We start from the raw sequence: 15,265 nt of genomic DNA on the forward strand, positions 1-15,265 counted from the left end.
CTGGCCCCTTCCCCCATCTTCACAGCCAGCAACACTCATCAGGGTCTTTCTCAGGCTTCAGGTCTCTCCTGCCCCTTCTGTGATTATCACAGCTCTCTGACCAATCCTTCCACCTTCCTCTTCCTCTCTTAAGGGCTCAGGTGACTACTTTGGGCCCACCCAGATACTCCAGGATAATCTCCTTATTTTAAAGTCAACTGATATGACTTCAGTTCCATCCTTAATTCTACCTGCAAATTTAATTACCTTTTGCCACGTAATATAACATAGTAACAGTTTTCCAGGATAAGGAGAGGGATGCTTTGGGGCCAATTATTCTGCCTATCACAAGCTCTGAGCATAATCCCTGGCAATAAATACTCAATAAATTGTAATAATAAATAATAAATAAATAAAGAGTAAATTTATAATAGATAAGCAGCAGTAATAACCAATACATATGCTTACTTTCTGGCAGGTGTTTACCTAAGAGCTTTATTAATATTTATATACTTCATCCACATAACAATTCTTGACATTAGGCATGAACTATTATCATTCCCACTAACAAATAAGGGAATGAGGCACAGTAAGATTAGGTCACAGCATTGAGCAAGTAAAGGCAAAAATGAAGATTTGAAACCAAGTGGTCTAGCTCCAGAATCTGTGCTTTTCACTAAGCCCATCCTGCTTCTTCATCTCAATGTTATAATTATAACCAGGAAATCAGGGATGCCTTTGCTAAAACTAAATACCAATAGTGCAAGATTATTTGAGTACAGGATGACAGCAATATTTGTATTTCTTTGGCATGTGCTGTTATTATATATCCTTCTCTTCTTTGTCCTGGGATATGGGTCTGCTTCTGGGACCGACATTCCTTCATCATTCTGGTTGAGTCTTCCCAGTGATTCAGGAAGAAAATTCTTGTTAAAAGAAAGTATTCTACGTGGGAAGAACTTAGATATATTTTCTGTGTTTAGATTTCAAAAAACTGAATACTCTTACAAAGGTATTAAAGAACAAAAATACCACTATTTTACTTCTTAAAGATCTCACATGCTACTGAAATGCTATTTTGTTTCATTTCATATTTAAAACCTATGTTGACATCAGCATGGAAAGTGAGAGGAAAGTAAATGACCACTTTTATGGACATCAGAATACCTTTCATGCTCCTGCACGCTCACGTCCCCCTTCTTCCAGGAAGAGCGTGCCCTTGGGGAGGCTCTGGGTTTACAATCCAAGCTGACCAGGCTGCCCACCTGCACCTGAACCAACTTCTTCATTGGATTCTTTGAAAAATCCGGAGCAGAAGCTGAAAAGCGAGAAAGGAGAGAAGGAGAAGTGGATCATTTACAAAATTTCTTGTCAATTTTAAAGGCCCATTTCTACAGTTTTAAAAGTTTTCTTTACATTCAGGGTGTCGGTGCTTGATTTACTTGGCTTACTGTGTGCCACACACAGGATAATTCATGCTATTATGTTTTCTAGCAAGTCTAAATCATGAGACAATTACTTTATACAGAAATTTTTAGCTTATGGTGAAGATTTAAAGTAGCTCAATCATGCATTTATTAAATAAAAGGAAAACATTTGGTATAGAATGTTTTTAAATGTTAGCTCCGCGAAGACAGGAATGGGGTTGTCTCTCTTGCTAACCTTTAGGACATAGCACTTGGTACAGTCCCTAGCATTCAACAAAGCTCAGCAAAAGCTTTGAGAACAGAGGCTAAGCACTGAATTAATATTCTTATACATATGCATGTATCAAGTGCTATGATAAAATGTTCAAACTGTTAGGTTGAACTTCCAAACTGGGAAAAAATAATATTATGCACATATTATTTTAAATGCTATAATACTGCATGAAATATAATAATGTGCAGAAAATACTACGTTTGCTAATAATTCATGGGATCTTAATCCTGAAGCAACATTTGAACATTTAAGATACATAATATTGTATCATTTGAATGAAAGGGTATGTTAATTTAAAAAAATCACTCTTCCTTTTACTGTAAATGTGAAAAACGTTAAAAACCTAGTGCATTTCCCAAATAGCTAACGCTGTGTCTTTTGGCAAATCCCAGTGAATATAATTTATTTATTTGATCAGTGGAAATCTTAGAGTGAATCATATTATGTAATTATATATTTGATTGTGGTAAAGAAAACATGGCATCCAGAGGTTGCTGGCCTTAAAAGTTAAAATCCTAAAAGAGTGACTTTTGTTAAAATAAAAACTTGTTTATATTTGAATACAATCTTTTGTTTACGCACCTTGTATTTTTTCACACACAACAATCCCACACAGTATATTGAGTAGGGTTCCACCCAATTTAAAGACTGATAAACTATAGCTCATTAGGTTAATTTATTACAATAGAATTGCAGTCCTTCAAGTTAAGACTTATATGCAAACTCCTCCCTCTTTTTGTCATAATATACTACTTCTCTGTCATGGATAACAGCAGCCAGATTTTCAGTTGATCATCCCTTCAGGCATCAGTCCTCCTGGTACAGATGATGCATTTCTAACTGCCAGGCACTAGAGATGAGAGAGTTACTTCCCATTAAACCAGGGTTTTTCAATCACTCTTGACATATAACATTTTGGGCTGGATAATTATTTTTTGTGAGAAGCTACTTTGTGCACTGTAGGATATTTAGCAGCCTATCTGTCCTTCAGCCACAAGATGCGAATACCACATACTGGTCCTCTACCTCCCACACCAACCAAAAATATCTCCAGACATTTCTAAATTTCCCTCAGGGCAAAATTGTCCCTGGTTGAGAAACACTGACTTAAATCATGCAGGGCCTTATCACTTGCTGACCATATGGATTGGTTCAGAAACAAGTATTAACCCAAATCAGGCTATATGGGGCCAATGGCATGCAACACTTTGATTTCCCTTTGAGCAATTAAGACAGCTGTCTTTCTTCCACCGGAATGACTGTGGTAATAAATTCAATTTGTTGGGAAACATCATATAGAACCTGATAATGGTGATGATATTTGAACGCTGGACCAAATTATGCTGAAATCCAAATCCTCCATTTTAATAACATGGACAGATGAACAAGCCCTCCTGCTCCTCCTCCCTCCCTCCCTTCCTTCCATTCATTTGTGCTATGCTATACTATGCTATGGCATTTTGCTTGGATTTTCAATCATTTGCAATGTAAATGTTCTTCTGGACAATTGCTTTAAACATGACAGAAAATTTTCTTTTTCTCCTATACCTAAAGTACAAGAAGAAGATCATCTATGATTTCAAGCAGTGGACCTTGGACAATGAAAGCCTCAATGTATCCAATGTGTCATGCTTCTAACAGAGTCACTAAAGGCAAAGGCAACTCTTTTTGAATCAAATATGATTGACTCAGATTTTGGTATTTGCTATTAGGGACCGGCAACAGAGAACACCAAAATCACTTATTCTCCTAAAAGGCTTTGCTTAGTTGGTAATATTGGAGGTGGATAAGGATATCTTATGCCAATATTTGATTCCTACTGTAGATTTACTTAACCCTTGGTCCTCAATTCTGGCCATAATTGCTGTTTTTCCTTAGAAACTGTTAAAAGGTATGCCTTGATTAGAAACTGAATGATCATGCTGTAATACTGTAGATATTATTAGATGTAGGAACCTAATGTGAAAAGTAAACATTACTGCTTCTGGAAACAATCAAAGATTTAAGACAAAAAATTAAGAGGAGAACAGAGAAAATCAGTCTTACCAACAACTTTGAGCTCAGCACTGGAATAGACAAGGCCATGTTTGTTTTCTGCTATGCATTGGAACATGCCAGAATCAGTCACACTTAGGTTTGATATTGTAAGGGCACCATTTTCTATCTGTATTCTCTCCTAGACGATAATAAAAATGTCTTTCATATAAACAAACATATCACTTTAGAATAAAAATGAACTATCATTTCACTCATACACAAACTTCCTACATTTTTCTGAGAATATTAGACAGGCTGGCTTGAAATTTAACCTTTTCCTTATTTTAAATGTGAAAGACTAATTTACATAACAGTCACACAGTAGAAGTACGAATTAACATCCTTCAGTCCAAAAGTATATCATAAAATAGATAACAAAGCAAGAGGTAAAATATGAAACCATTTTACTTTTTCCCCTACAGTTAAAGTTTCTTAAAAATGTACCGTGACTTTAAAAAATGTTTTATGAGGTTGATTTTTATCCCATCAGTTGGAAATGTTTTTACTATGTTTTTTCAAATCATGCAAGTTAAAAACATTATAAAATCTGTGGATTAGAAAGGTTTCTGGGAAACACATGTATTTACCAGAGTTTCTAGGTAGAACGAAAGGTTATGTATGGAAATTGAAAGAACATAATTGACTTAGTATACAAAAAAAGGGCAAAAATTACATGGCTTGAGAATGAGAGTGATGGAGAAAATAAGTACTTATGTAACAAGGTAACCAAGTAATAGATACATTCATTCTCCAGAGGCCATACCAAGTTGTCAAACAGGAAAAGGAAATTATATCCTAAATTTGATTAAAGTAAGGCCTTCTCTAATTTCAATACCAAAAAAACAGTAGATTACTTTACAGACTAAATTCATACCAGGACTTCTTCCCAGTGAAATGCTATGCTGAAAAGCTCTCCTCACTGGCAGACTGGGTACTTGATTTGATATTTTTCCTCCTCTACCACTGCTTAGAAGTAAAGGAAAGTGTGTAAACTCAACAGTTTATTTTGGTACTAGGGACTAAAGAAAGCATCTACTAAACATGAAGTGAGGAAAGGGTGGATTTACCAGGCCTCTAAATCCATTTTCGATCCATGTTACCTTACCTCTAGCACTAAGGCTGCTCCATTTTTCAGCCATCGGTAGGAGGGCTTGGGCTTGCCACTCGCCCTACATTCCCAATAAAGACTGTCCTCCACGGCTGTTTCCACATCCTTTATGAGTTGAACCCAATGGGGCTTTGCTTCAATGAAAGAAAAAGGAGAAGAAAAGAAATTTAAAACACCCGGCAAATAAAGTGTATTTATTATTTTATTATCTTATCTGGATTAACAGAAATGGACATGACTATGAGTAACAGATTGAAGTGAGAACAGAGGCTAGAATTATATTTCATTCACTAAGTATCTATTCAGTGAATGTATGAAACATTTCTACATTTGAGGATGGATGTTGCAATCTGTTATTTCCTAAGGCAAATTAATTATATGCTTTCTCTATTATCAAAATTCTGAGCACTGTATTATATTATTTAGATATCTATTAGTAGACGGTAATATAGGTACACAAAACTGATTTTGCTTTCCAAGTGTAGCTTTGAATCATGAGATCACAACTGATGATAACTTAATAAGTGAATAACAGCATACATTGTTCTTAATTATGAACTAAAAATTAACATCCATAGGAGAGAAACTTCTATAGCTCAGGAAAAAAATATTTTCCACAAGTTAGAAATAACTTAATTAAATACAAACCAGTGAGTATCTTAAGAACCTCTGAGTGAATTAAGATCAAAGCAGGAAAAGATGGATAAGTTGGTTCAACTTGAGTCATGTGAGTTTTTGCCAGAAAAAGAAGTAACCGATGCAACTTTAAATTATGTATGTAAATAAGTTCCATCAAGTGGATTTATCATTTTCAACTTACGCTTTAGAGGGTATTTGGAAAATTCATTTTACAGATGAAAGCATTGTACCACTTACAATGAAAGTCACTTACTATACGCAGTATATCCAGCCAAGTCTCAGCTTGTGTTTTAAATCCAAAACTGGGAGGTGAGATGTCTTACTGGTTTCACATTGCATTATGCATGTGATGTGTACTGTGGGATTCACATTTGCATCCTCCATATGGAGAAACAGTTTATCTATTTCCATTTAATTGCAACCATGGGAAGATTTGTCTTTCCATTTCTAGCTCATAAAATTGCTTTTTTATAAATGAAATTGAAATGAAACTGTGGGTATTTAGCTTTTACTGAAAATGTATAGGTCTAACTTTTCTCTTTTGTGTGTATGTGTATATATGTGTGTGTGTATATATATACATATATATACATATATACGTATATACGTATATATACATATATACACACACACATACATACAACTTGCTCAGTATCAAGTGTAGTTCAGTACCAAATCACTTCCCTCTATATTGAAACACATTTTCTTTTTCTTTCAGGAACGATCAGCCTGAGAGGGAATATGACTGTGAACAGACTCACCCATCAGCCTCTTACAGAGACCCAAATTTCTAAAAAAAAAAAAAAAAAAAAAAAAAGTCCCACAAGCTTCCCATAGTAATACTCTTCTTCCCCAAATGGGAGGATAATTTGCTGGACTAAAAAATCCTGAAATCATAACTGCCACATCAATTCTGATTTCTCCCCTTATTCCATCATATGAGATGCAAACATTCTATAGACTATTTTTCACATGAAATATTAGAGCAGATAACTGGAGAACTGCATGGCATCTACTTAATATACTAATGTTAAACAGAAGTTGCAAGGCAACTTTCATGAAATGCTTTATGGCATTAATTTCTGATTTATATTTTAGGTATGTATCATATTACCTACACAATGGACTAAAGCAATAGTCTGCCTCTTTTACTAAGTATAGCAGACACTGTTGGTTTTCTATTGTGCATTCATTTTCTCTCTTCCTTATTCCTAAAATAACCTCAATTGTTCATTCAGTTGTCCACTCTTCCATCACCTCACATCATCTATAGAAACATGACATTTTTCTCTGTTCCAAGTGAAGCACTTAATTGTCTAATCTAATTTCTCCTTGCCAGTGACTGGTTTAGGAATGAAAACGTAGCCAGTGAGGTTTGAGCAGGGGACTTCTAGATGTTTCGGAGAAAGGAAGGATGAGTAACAACTGATGTGCTAGTCACTGCTGGCAGCCATTTTGTGATCATAATGGAAACTAACATGCAGAAAAAGGAAAAAAAAAAAACAGACAAGGGCAGAAAAACTAATCACAAAGAAACTGGGTTGTGGCCTGATAAGGTAATTAAATGACAATTTAGCTTTGGATTTCCTTATCATATGAAGCATACACTTGTTTATTATGTATACAGGGTTTCTGTTATATACAGCTAAAAATATTTTTACTGAAACATTAATACAGTTGGAATATTCTGTGTGTTCCCATAATGGTCATCTTCTTATCCTAGATCACGTAGTGGTTGCGCAGAAAGAAGGAACTAAGCTAGAGTATGAGAAATGGTTACTTGGCTTTGTCAGGGCCTTAGAGCTGGCCAGCCACATGGGTTAAGTGCTTGCTCACCTATTTCCATAGAATCCTAGGAACCCAACGACCTTGAAACCTGGGTAAGTTCTGTGCTATACATTCTAAACTAATCATGCAACAAGATAGGAGAGTTACAAAACAGAATGACAGATGCTACCAAACAATGCCTCCATTTTGTTTCTGACAGATCCTAAAATCTTACAATATAATAACAAGTGTTAATCATGCCAGAAGTAATGCACTGGTAGACTTCATATTTTTCAAGGCAGGAGGGATCCTAAGACCTATAATTTCAATATTTCCCTTTGCAAACTTTTCTTTCTTGCAACATGCACATATGCTATCCAAGGATGTATTGCAAGATGTTTCAATTTCCAGTTTCTAAAATAAATAGAATATAATGCAATTTACCTTTCACAAGAGTGGTCGATTCCCACTAGTTTTACAATGTTTCTAATTATTAAAGGGCAAATATATATTCACTGAGCTGAATATATATGTCTCCATATATTTTATAAGTCCATTTTGTAAAATTATATATTTATTCTTTCTAAGCCATGTTTTCATCAAAAACCCAGTTTTCTTAAAATAAGAGGTTTGAAAACAAATTTCATAAAAAGGCAATCTAATTTGCCTACAAATAGACTCTAAATAAAGGTGACATTATTATTCTTTCCTTACCCAAATTGAGCAGTACATCAAAAAAAAAGTGATTACAAATTAAAGGCAGCAAACAGAGTACAGATACATTTTTGGAAGGGATAGAGTAACACTGAAGAACTCAACAGGAGCCAGAGTTCATGTGGTTTGTTTAATACAGTAATTGCAACTTTTCCCAAAAGGCAGTTTTTTTTTTTTTCTCTTTAGTAGAGCTAACAAAAAAGATACAAAACCTGTTTTCTAGAGGAGAAGACAGACAGAAAAGAGATCTCTCTCCAATGTGTTTAAGTGTGTGAGAGGTTATTCTTAGGAAAAAAATATGAAATATTTCATCTTTGCATGAATCATCTTAAAATGCAAAATGAGTATATATTCAACTTCATTACAAAAATTTATTTCTTTTCAATACCCCCTATGATAAATGTTTATCAACAGTTAACAAAATGTTGAACAAAATGTTTAACCAACAAGTTGAACATTGGGATTCTGCTATAATCTCTCATCCCTAAACAACAACAATATTTTATAGATGAGAAAGTAAAAGCTAAAACTCCAATTTGCCCAAAGCAGATGCTCACCATAGTAAGTGAGACGCCCTCTAGCAACATTTTTTCCTCGTGAATTCTCAGCAATGCATTCATAGGAACCTGCATCTTCCTGTTGGAAGTTGGGGATTTCAAGCACACCATTGAACTTCCTTAATTTAATTTTGCTGGAAAATGGCAGTCCATCACTTCTTCTCCAATTAATCTGAGGTATGGGACTAAGAAGAAAATTGTCAAGTTGTCTGCTGTTGTCTGGAAGCCTTTTCGACTTGAGAAAATAAAGCTTTTAAGATGGAACAAGAAGGCATAGGATTTTAAATGCAGAAAACCACTTCCAACGGTCAATTATATAAACCAGATAAAAGGATTTAACTTAAGTCTTTAAGTTGATATTTTAATAAAATAACCTTCATTTTTCTTGAGTCAATTCATGATTTCGAGAAAAAAGCCTAATACAGACCCACTATATTAGATTACAGCAAATGAATAAGGAAAAAAAAAAACCCACCAATTTATTTTATGAAATTAGGCAGGCAGAGTAATTCTCTTCAAATCGACTTTAAATATGAAAGTTTCAAACTAAATTTTATATGTGCATTTCCCCTGCATTTTATTTTTCCTTTGCCTCAAAATGAAAGTAAATTTTAGAAAATAAAAAAGAAGAGTCTTTCAAAAACCATCCTGATTTCTTATAGCAATCTAATGTTTCAGCACATAGGAGTAAATATTATAAAACTTACTTTCCAAGGGCAAAACATTCCAATTTCACAGTCGAACCTTTAGCTGCTGGAAGAGTTTCTGGAAACTGAACTTCTATTTTAGGTTCATATTCACCCATCACACCTATAAATCCACAATATAAAGTTAATCGTTTCAACATTTCCTTTGGAATTGCCTCGTTTTTCTTAAATAAAACTTTCTTTTGCTCCATTTTGAACCAGGTCTTCTAGTGATTTCAATTAAATAAAATTTAGTCTATGCAGCTCAGATTCCCTTTTAAACAGCCATCAAGTTGTTGATGAAACAGATTTTTTTCTTTAATGATTTTTTTAGTGGTGCTTTTTAGCCTATAACAAAATATCCAGAGCTTTAAAAAACCTGAACTAACTTGGGTCAAACATGCAATATTAATAAACATTTAAGAACTTTGGATATGCTGATTCATAGGTTACCACGTACAGAGCAGTTCCAAGAAAACCACTAAGTCTTTTACATTACACAAAATGGGAGGCTTTGAAATTGTGTATTCAATTTTGACATTGCTAGTCAAACTGAAATATATAATATATTATTGCTTCCTGAAATTTCCCTAAAGAACAAAAATTATGGCAGGGAATTTACTTAATGATACCCTGGTAGCAGAGATACCAATCTTAAACTTATTAAATGGCTCTCTGGAGTTAAGAAACAATGACTTAATAAATGGGAAAGGTCAAATTCAATTATAACTGACTGGAAAAAGTGCTTCAATGCTTTGTGATCATAGCATTATGCTGTATCAGATATGGTTTTGTGTAAGTGGGTCAACTACCCAGGCTTATGGATCTGCTTCCTCGGCAGCTCTTAGACTCCCCTTAAACAGCCATCAAGGTGTTGATGAAACAGATTTTTTTCTTTAATGGTTTTTTTAGTGATGCTTTTTAGCCTATAACAAAATATCCAGAGCTTTAAAAACCTCAAGCTGGCAAAGGTCAGGATAGGTGACTTCATGGGAGTCAACCTGAGCCCTGGGCTCAGAAGGGTCTCATGCTTGGTTTAAGAGTTTGCCATTGCTGTCTTAAAATTCTTAATGACTTCTGAACAAGAGGCCACTTATTTTTATTTTGCACTGGTCCCTGCAAATTATGAAGCTTGCCCTGGGTAAGAATTATGCATAAGGACCTATGATTTATCAAATCATTTTTGTAATTATACTCATAAAATAGTCTTTGTGCCAAAAAACATGAAGTGACAGTTCTTCTCGATGTACTTTATACATTTTCCCAATTGCTTTTGTTTGCAGCCTCAGCACCATTTGCACTCAGAATTGCACTTGGAGAAGTTTCATTACCATCAGAACGTAGCACCAAAGGAGTTGGAGAGCCCAGCACTCGGGCATTTGTCACCATACTTGTCACCACACATGTGTAATTTCCCACATCTGACGGCTCCACCTTAGATATGTAGAGGTGTCCTGTCTCCTGAGACACAAATCTCCGACTATCTTCTTCAACAAACGATGGGTATTCATTGAAGATCCAAGCATATGACAGTTCTAATAAAATTGTTGAAGAGAGAAAGAAATTCCATCAAGGACAGTTTTCCATTGTGTCCTTAATGTATCTATACAAACATCAACTTTACTTCCAAGTAGTGCTGAGTGTTTTTGTTGCAGGCCATGAGGAGAAGCAGTTAAGTGAAATAACTCTCCATGTATTCTTTATTATTATGGAGGATACTGTTGATTAGCATCCTGGCGGGAGCAATATTATTTACTGTCATCACATCTCTGCTTCAGACACCTTCTAACGAGCTTCTCTGGTCTTGCTCAGTTTTAATTCATATCTCCATTCTGCCTGTACAATGATATTTCAAAATTAACAATCTAATAATGTCAATTCCTGACATCAAACTTTGCAAAGTTCTTTAACCTCTCAGGCATAATGCAAAATCGCTTAACCTGAATATGAGGTCCTTCATGGTTAAGGTCCTGCTCAAAACCTTAGTCTCTGAGAAGCCCCATGCTCTCTTTGGTCCCTGAGTCTTTTGCACATGCTGCTTCTGGGGCCTACAACTCCTGTTTTCTCTGTCCTGTCTTTGGCTTTCTGGCTTTCAACACCAACTGCAATCTTTGAGATAACCTTCAAATGGTTTTCAAAGCTTGGTTCCAACATCAGCAATCACCTCCTCAAGCGAACTCTTCCTTAATACTCCTTCTCTGGGTTGATGCTCCTATACAGAGTAATTCTAAGCTTTTTTCAACTAAAACACTTATCAGTATGTAACATTCTACTTACTTGTCTGTTCTCTTATCACTTGCTAAAGAGATGTTAGTTTTTATTTCACCTGCCCTTCTCCCTCCTCCAAATTAGCAAAATGAAACACCCAAAGGCATTTAGTAGGTCCTCAATAAAGATTCATTCAGTTAGTTAAGGATACAATTATGCTACTGACTAACATCTATGTACAGTACAGTATGAGAGTTTTCTTAAACTTTATGGCCAAGGTGAATCAACTTTCTGCAAACGAACCATTGTTCTTTTTGTGTGTGTGTGTGATAATGAGGACTAGATAATAATACGCCGCTTTGTTCTGGAGGCCCAGGTTGTTCAGCGCCAAGTTGAGATTTAAGCACAGTTACCGTGGTTGGTTTATTGGCTTCCTGCTTTCCTGAGCCCTATTATCTCTTAGTTGCATTAACTCTACTGTATTGATTCATTACTGTAGTGCTTTCCCAAGAGTTTAAAAAAAAAAAAAAAAAAAAACTTTTGGAAAACACGGAATCAAAATAAATTTAATGAATAACAAGTTCAAATATATTTAAGAGATAATTCCAATGGTGAAGGTCTTTCTTTTTGGTAAAGGGAATAGTAAATCAATATGTAAATAACAATGAGATAAGGAGAAGGGTTAGATGAGAGCTCCCATGAGTTTCAGAGGAAGGACAGGTGCCATTCTTTCATGGCTGAAGAACAGGCCTTCAAGGACAGAAGAACACCCTAACAAGCAGGGATAAAAGCACACCAAGTAGAGTGAAGAACATGGGAAAAGGCCAGAAGAGAAGAGAACGTGCTAAGGACCTAGAAGAAATAAAACATGATGACTGATTCCCAATCACAATGCAAATGCAAATGCTTGATGTTTCCAAAAAGTAGCAAGCCAATTGCAAATTACACAGACATCAAGAAACACTGGTTTTAACCTCACACTGATCTTTAAATCATGCTGTCATATTAGTATAATGGTTCATGAAATTTCAGTCAGTCATGTGGTAAGTTGTGAGCTCTAAAATCACTTATTGGGTTGCATGAAACAAATGTATCTCAAACATTAACTCTATGGTTATTCTCATGCCTACCCTGATGATGCTTTTCTCTTGCAATAGTATTGAATAAACCATAGAGGAAAATAATACTAGCAAGGTAAGTTGAATTTGCTCTGCAGTTGTTAAAACTGGCAGCTGTAGTAGCAAGAGCCCTTCAGGGTCTTCCTGTTGCTCTTAAGCATCCCTTTCCACCCCAACATTCCCCAACTCCTGCAACCTCACTTTGCAGTAAAGGAGGGAAAGCAATCTTTCTCTGCTTTCCAAAGTGTTCTACACATGAAACTAACAAGGTTGTCCTTCTCCCTTTTATCCAGCCAGATATCAACTGCTCTCCAACACAGTAGGCCTTAGCAGGGCATTAGGGATAAAAAGTCAATCCTGTTGACCCAGTTTGTACTAAAAAAAAGGTTGATAAAAAGAACTCCGATTCAGAGTCAGAAAACCTAAAATCTGGTGAATTCATGCAAGATAGTATTATACAGTAATGAGAATGTATGAACAATAACTCCATGCAACACTCGGAAAAAAATCACAAATATAATTCTGATTGAAAATGTTCAACTCAAAATATTTGCATAACTCCCTTTATAATGTGTATTTTAATCCAAAGGTTAATATTATTGATAATTAAAACATTATTATATTATTATAGAGATATTGTGGTGGCTTTGCCTGTATGACACAATAACTGATTGGTAGAAGGAAGGAAGCCAAAATTAAAATCATTTTAAGGCCGCTCCCAAAATGAGCATGAAGTGGATATGTACAAATCAAGGTGTAGACTGGTGTAGACATGCAGGTTCCTCCTTAGGTTTCACTTCAAGAGAACCTGCGGCACAGAATACAGTTGACTGATGGCCTCTACCTGCTACCCCAGGAGGACTGTGGCCACACAGCTCCCTGTGCTGCTCCTAGTACTGAACTGGGTGGAGGTGCTAATGCTGGCTCCTTCCTGCCCCATGAAGGATTTCTCTAATGGGCAACTTTGACTCAACATTTTCACAGCTTCATTCCCCAGTTTCACAGCTACAACATCCTCAGAACTGTGCTGTAGTCTGACACTCTTCCTAAACAAGTTTTCCTCCCCACTCTTTGTTCACCGACATGGGACCTGACTCGCAGTCTGAGGCTCTCTGCCCATTTCCGCTCCTTCACCTTTTTTCCTTTACGGACACTTCTCCAGTATTTTTCAATAAGTCTGATCCTTTAGTCCCATCTTGGTGTATGTGTCTCAGGGAATCTGAACATGGGGTTTCTGAAATTGAGTAACAGACTCTACTCTGCATTTAAAATTGCTCCTCCCCCTTGAATTCTGAGAGAATGCCCATTTTCTTTGACTTCCTTTCCTAGGGAAAACTGTCCCTCTTCCCAGTTTCCATCGAGATAATCCCCTCACGTCACTCCCATTCTTCAAATATGCAAACTGACTCCTGATTGATTCTTGGTACCTGTCCTCCAGACAAGTGAAGGCAAGACAGTATCCTAGAGAAAAACCGTGTGAGGCTACTCTGAGATCCCCACTGAAGAAAATTTGCCATTTACAAATTTCACCAACAAAGAAGAAAATATTTCACCTTCTCCATTGGTCAAAATGCTGTGCAGCCATAAACCTTCATATAAAATTTGAAAACAAATGGCAAGAAGCTTCTCTTTTGTAGAAGTTAGGATTTTTGCATTCTTTGTTTAGGAATTAGTGTAACTGGGCAAATTAGGAGGTCTATATCAGAGTGGTATACTAATATCCCTTGAATTACACTGGGCTTACATTCTTAAACAACCACTCAATGCAAAATTTCAGTGATCCGAATAAAACTGTCCAGAAAATACACATCCTATATACTTCATAATATTGAAAGCCATTTTAAAAAATGGTTTTATAAACACTCCCTTTCTCTTTGTATCTCAGCAGCACAGTATGCATAATTTTATATTAAAAGCACAATGGTCTACCTATTGAAATAATATGTAAATGAATAATCCAATGATCTTCCTCCACCAATTCTCCCAAACACAACCCCAGAAAATCAAGAGAGTAAAGATCCTTGACGAACAATGAAGAAAAACTAACTCTAAGGTTTTGCGCTTGGAAAAATGGAAGAAATAGGAAAACTAGGAGGAGCCACTCTGGGGCTGGAAAAAGGTATAGTAAAAATAGTCTTTGAGACTCAGACAGAGGATCTAGACACAAGTGTTCAATGAGTGGCTGCGAGATTCAAAGGTAAGCTTAAGAGAGAGTCTCGGCCTAATACTGGTGGGGTAGGCAGAATAACTGTCCCCAGAAAAAGTCTACATTCTAATTCCTGAAACTTGAAAATATGTTACTTGACATGACAAGGGGGAATCCACAGACATGATTAAGTTAAAGATTATTTGACAGGAACAAACTTGGATTATCCAGATGGGCCTAATGTAAACCCAAGAGCCCTTGTAAGAGAGAGGCAGGAGGGTCACAGTAAGGGAAAAGGAAACGTGACCACAGAACCAGGTGTCGTAGTCAGAGAATAACATTTCAATATGCTGTGCTCTTGGTTTGAAGATGGAGAAAGAGACCATGACTTAAGGAGTGCAGGTAGCCACTAGAAGCCAGAAAAGGCAGAAAAACAGATTGTCCCCTTGAAACTCCATATGCAACACAGGCCTGTCAATTTCTTGATTTTTGGCCAAGTGAAATTGATTTTGGACTTTGGACCTCCAGAACTGTAAGAGAATAAATTTGTGTTGTAGTAATTTGTTTCAAGAGCAATAGGGAAGTAATGTACATGGCAAAGGTGA

At 36.0% G+C, this 15,265-nt stretch overlaps 1 protein-coding gene across 1 annotated transcript in view; it reads right to left on the minus strand.

Annotated features, from left to right (window-relative positions):
• LOC104680140 (contactin-3) overlaps positions 1-15,265 on the minus strand; it is a 334,676-nt gene that overhangs the window by 93,295 nt on the left and 226,116 nt on the right. The window contains exons 6-11 of the mRNA XM_030938334.1: positions 10,520-10,723; positions 9,210-9,312; positions 8,503-8,687; positions 4,823-4,959; positions 3,727-3,856; positions 1,147-1,297 (exon numbers count right to left, since the gene is read on the minus strand). Coding sequence (XP_030794194.1) covers positions 1,147-1,297; positions 3,727-3,856; positions 4,823-4,959; positions 8,503-8,687; positions 9,210-9,312; positions 10,520-10,723 — 910 coding nt within the window. The remainder of the gene's footprint in view (positions 1-1,146; positions 1,298-3,726; positions 3,857-4,822; positions 4,960-8,502; positions 8,688-9,209; positions 9,313-10,519; positions 10,724-15,265) is intronic.

This window comes from Rhinopithecus roxellana, chromosome 1 (genome assembly GCF_007565055.1).
Source record: "Rhinopithecus roxellana isolate Shanxi Qingling chromosome 1, ASM756505v1, whole genome shotgun sequence".
Lineage (NCBI taxonomy): Eukaryota > Metazoa > Chordata > Mammalia > Primates > Cercopithecidae > Rhinopithecus > Rhinopithecus roxellana.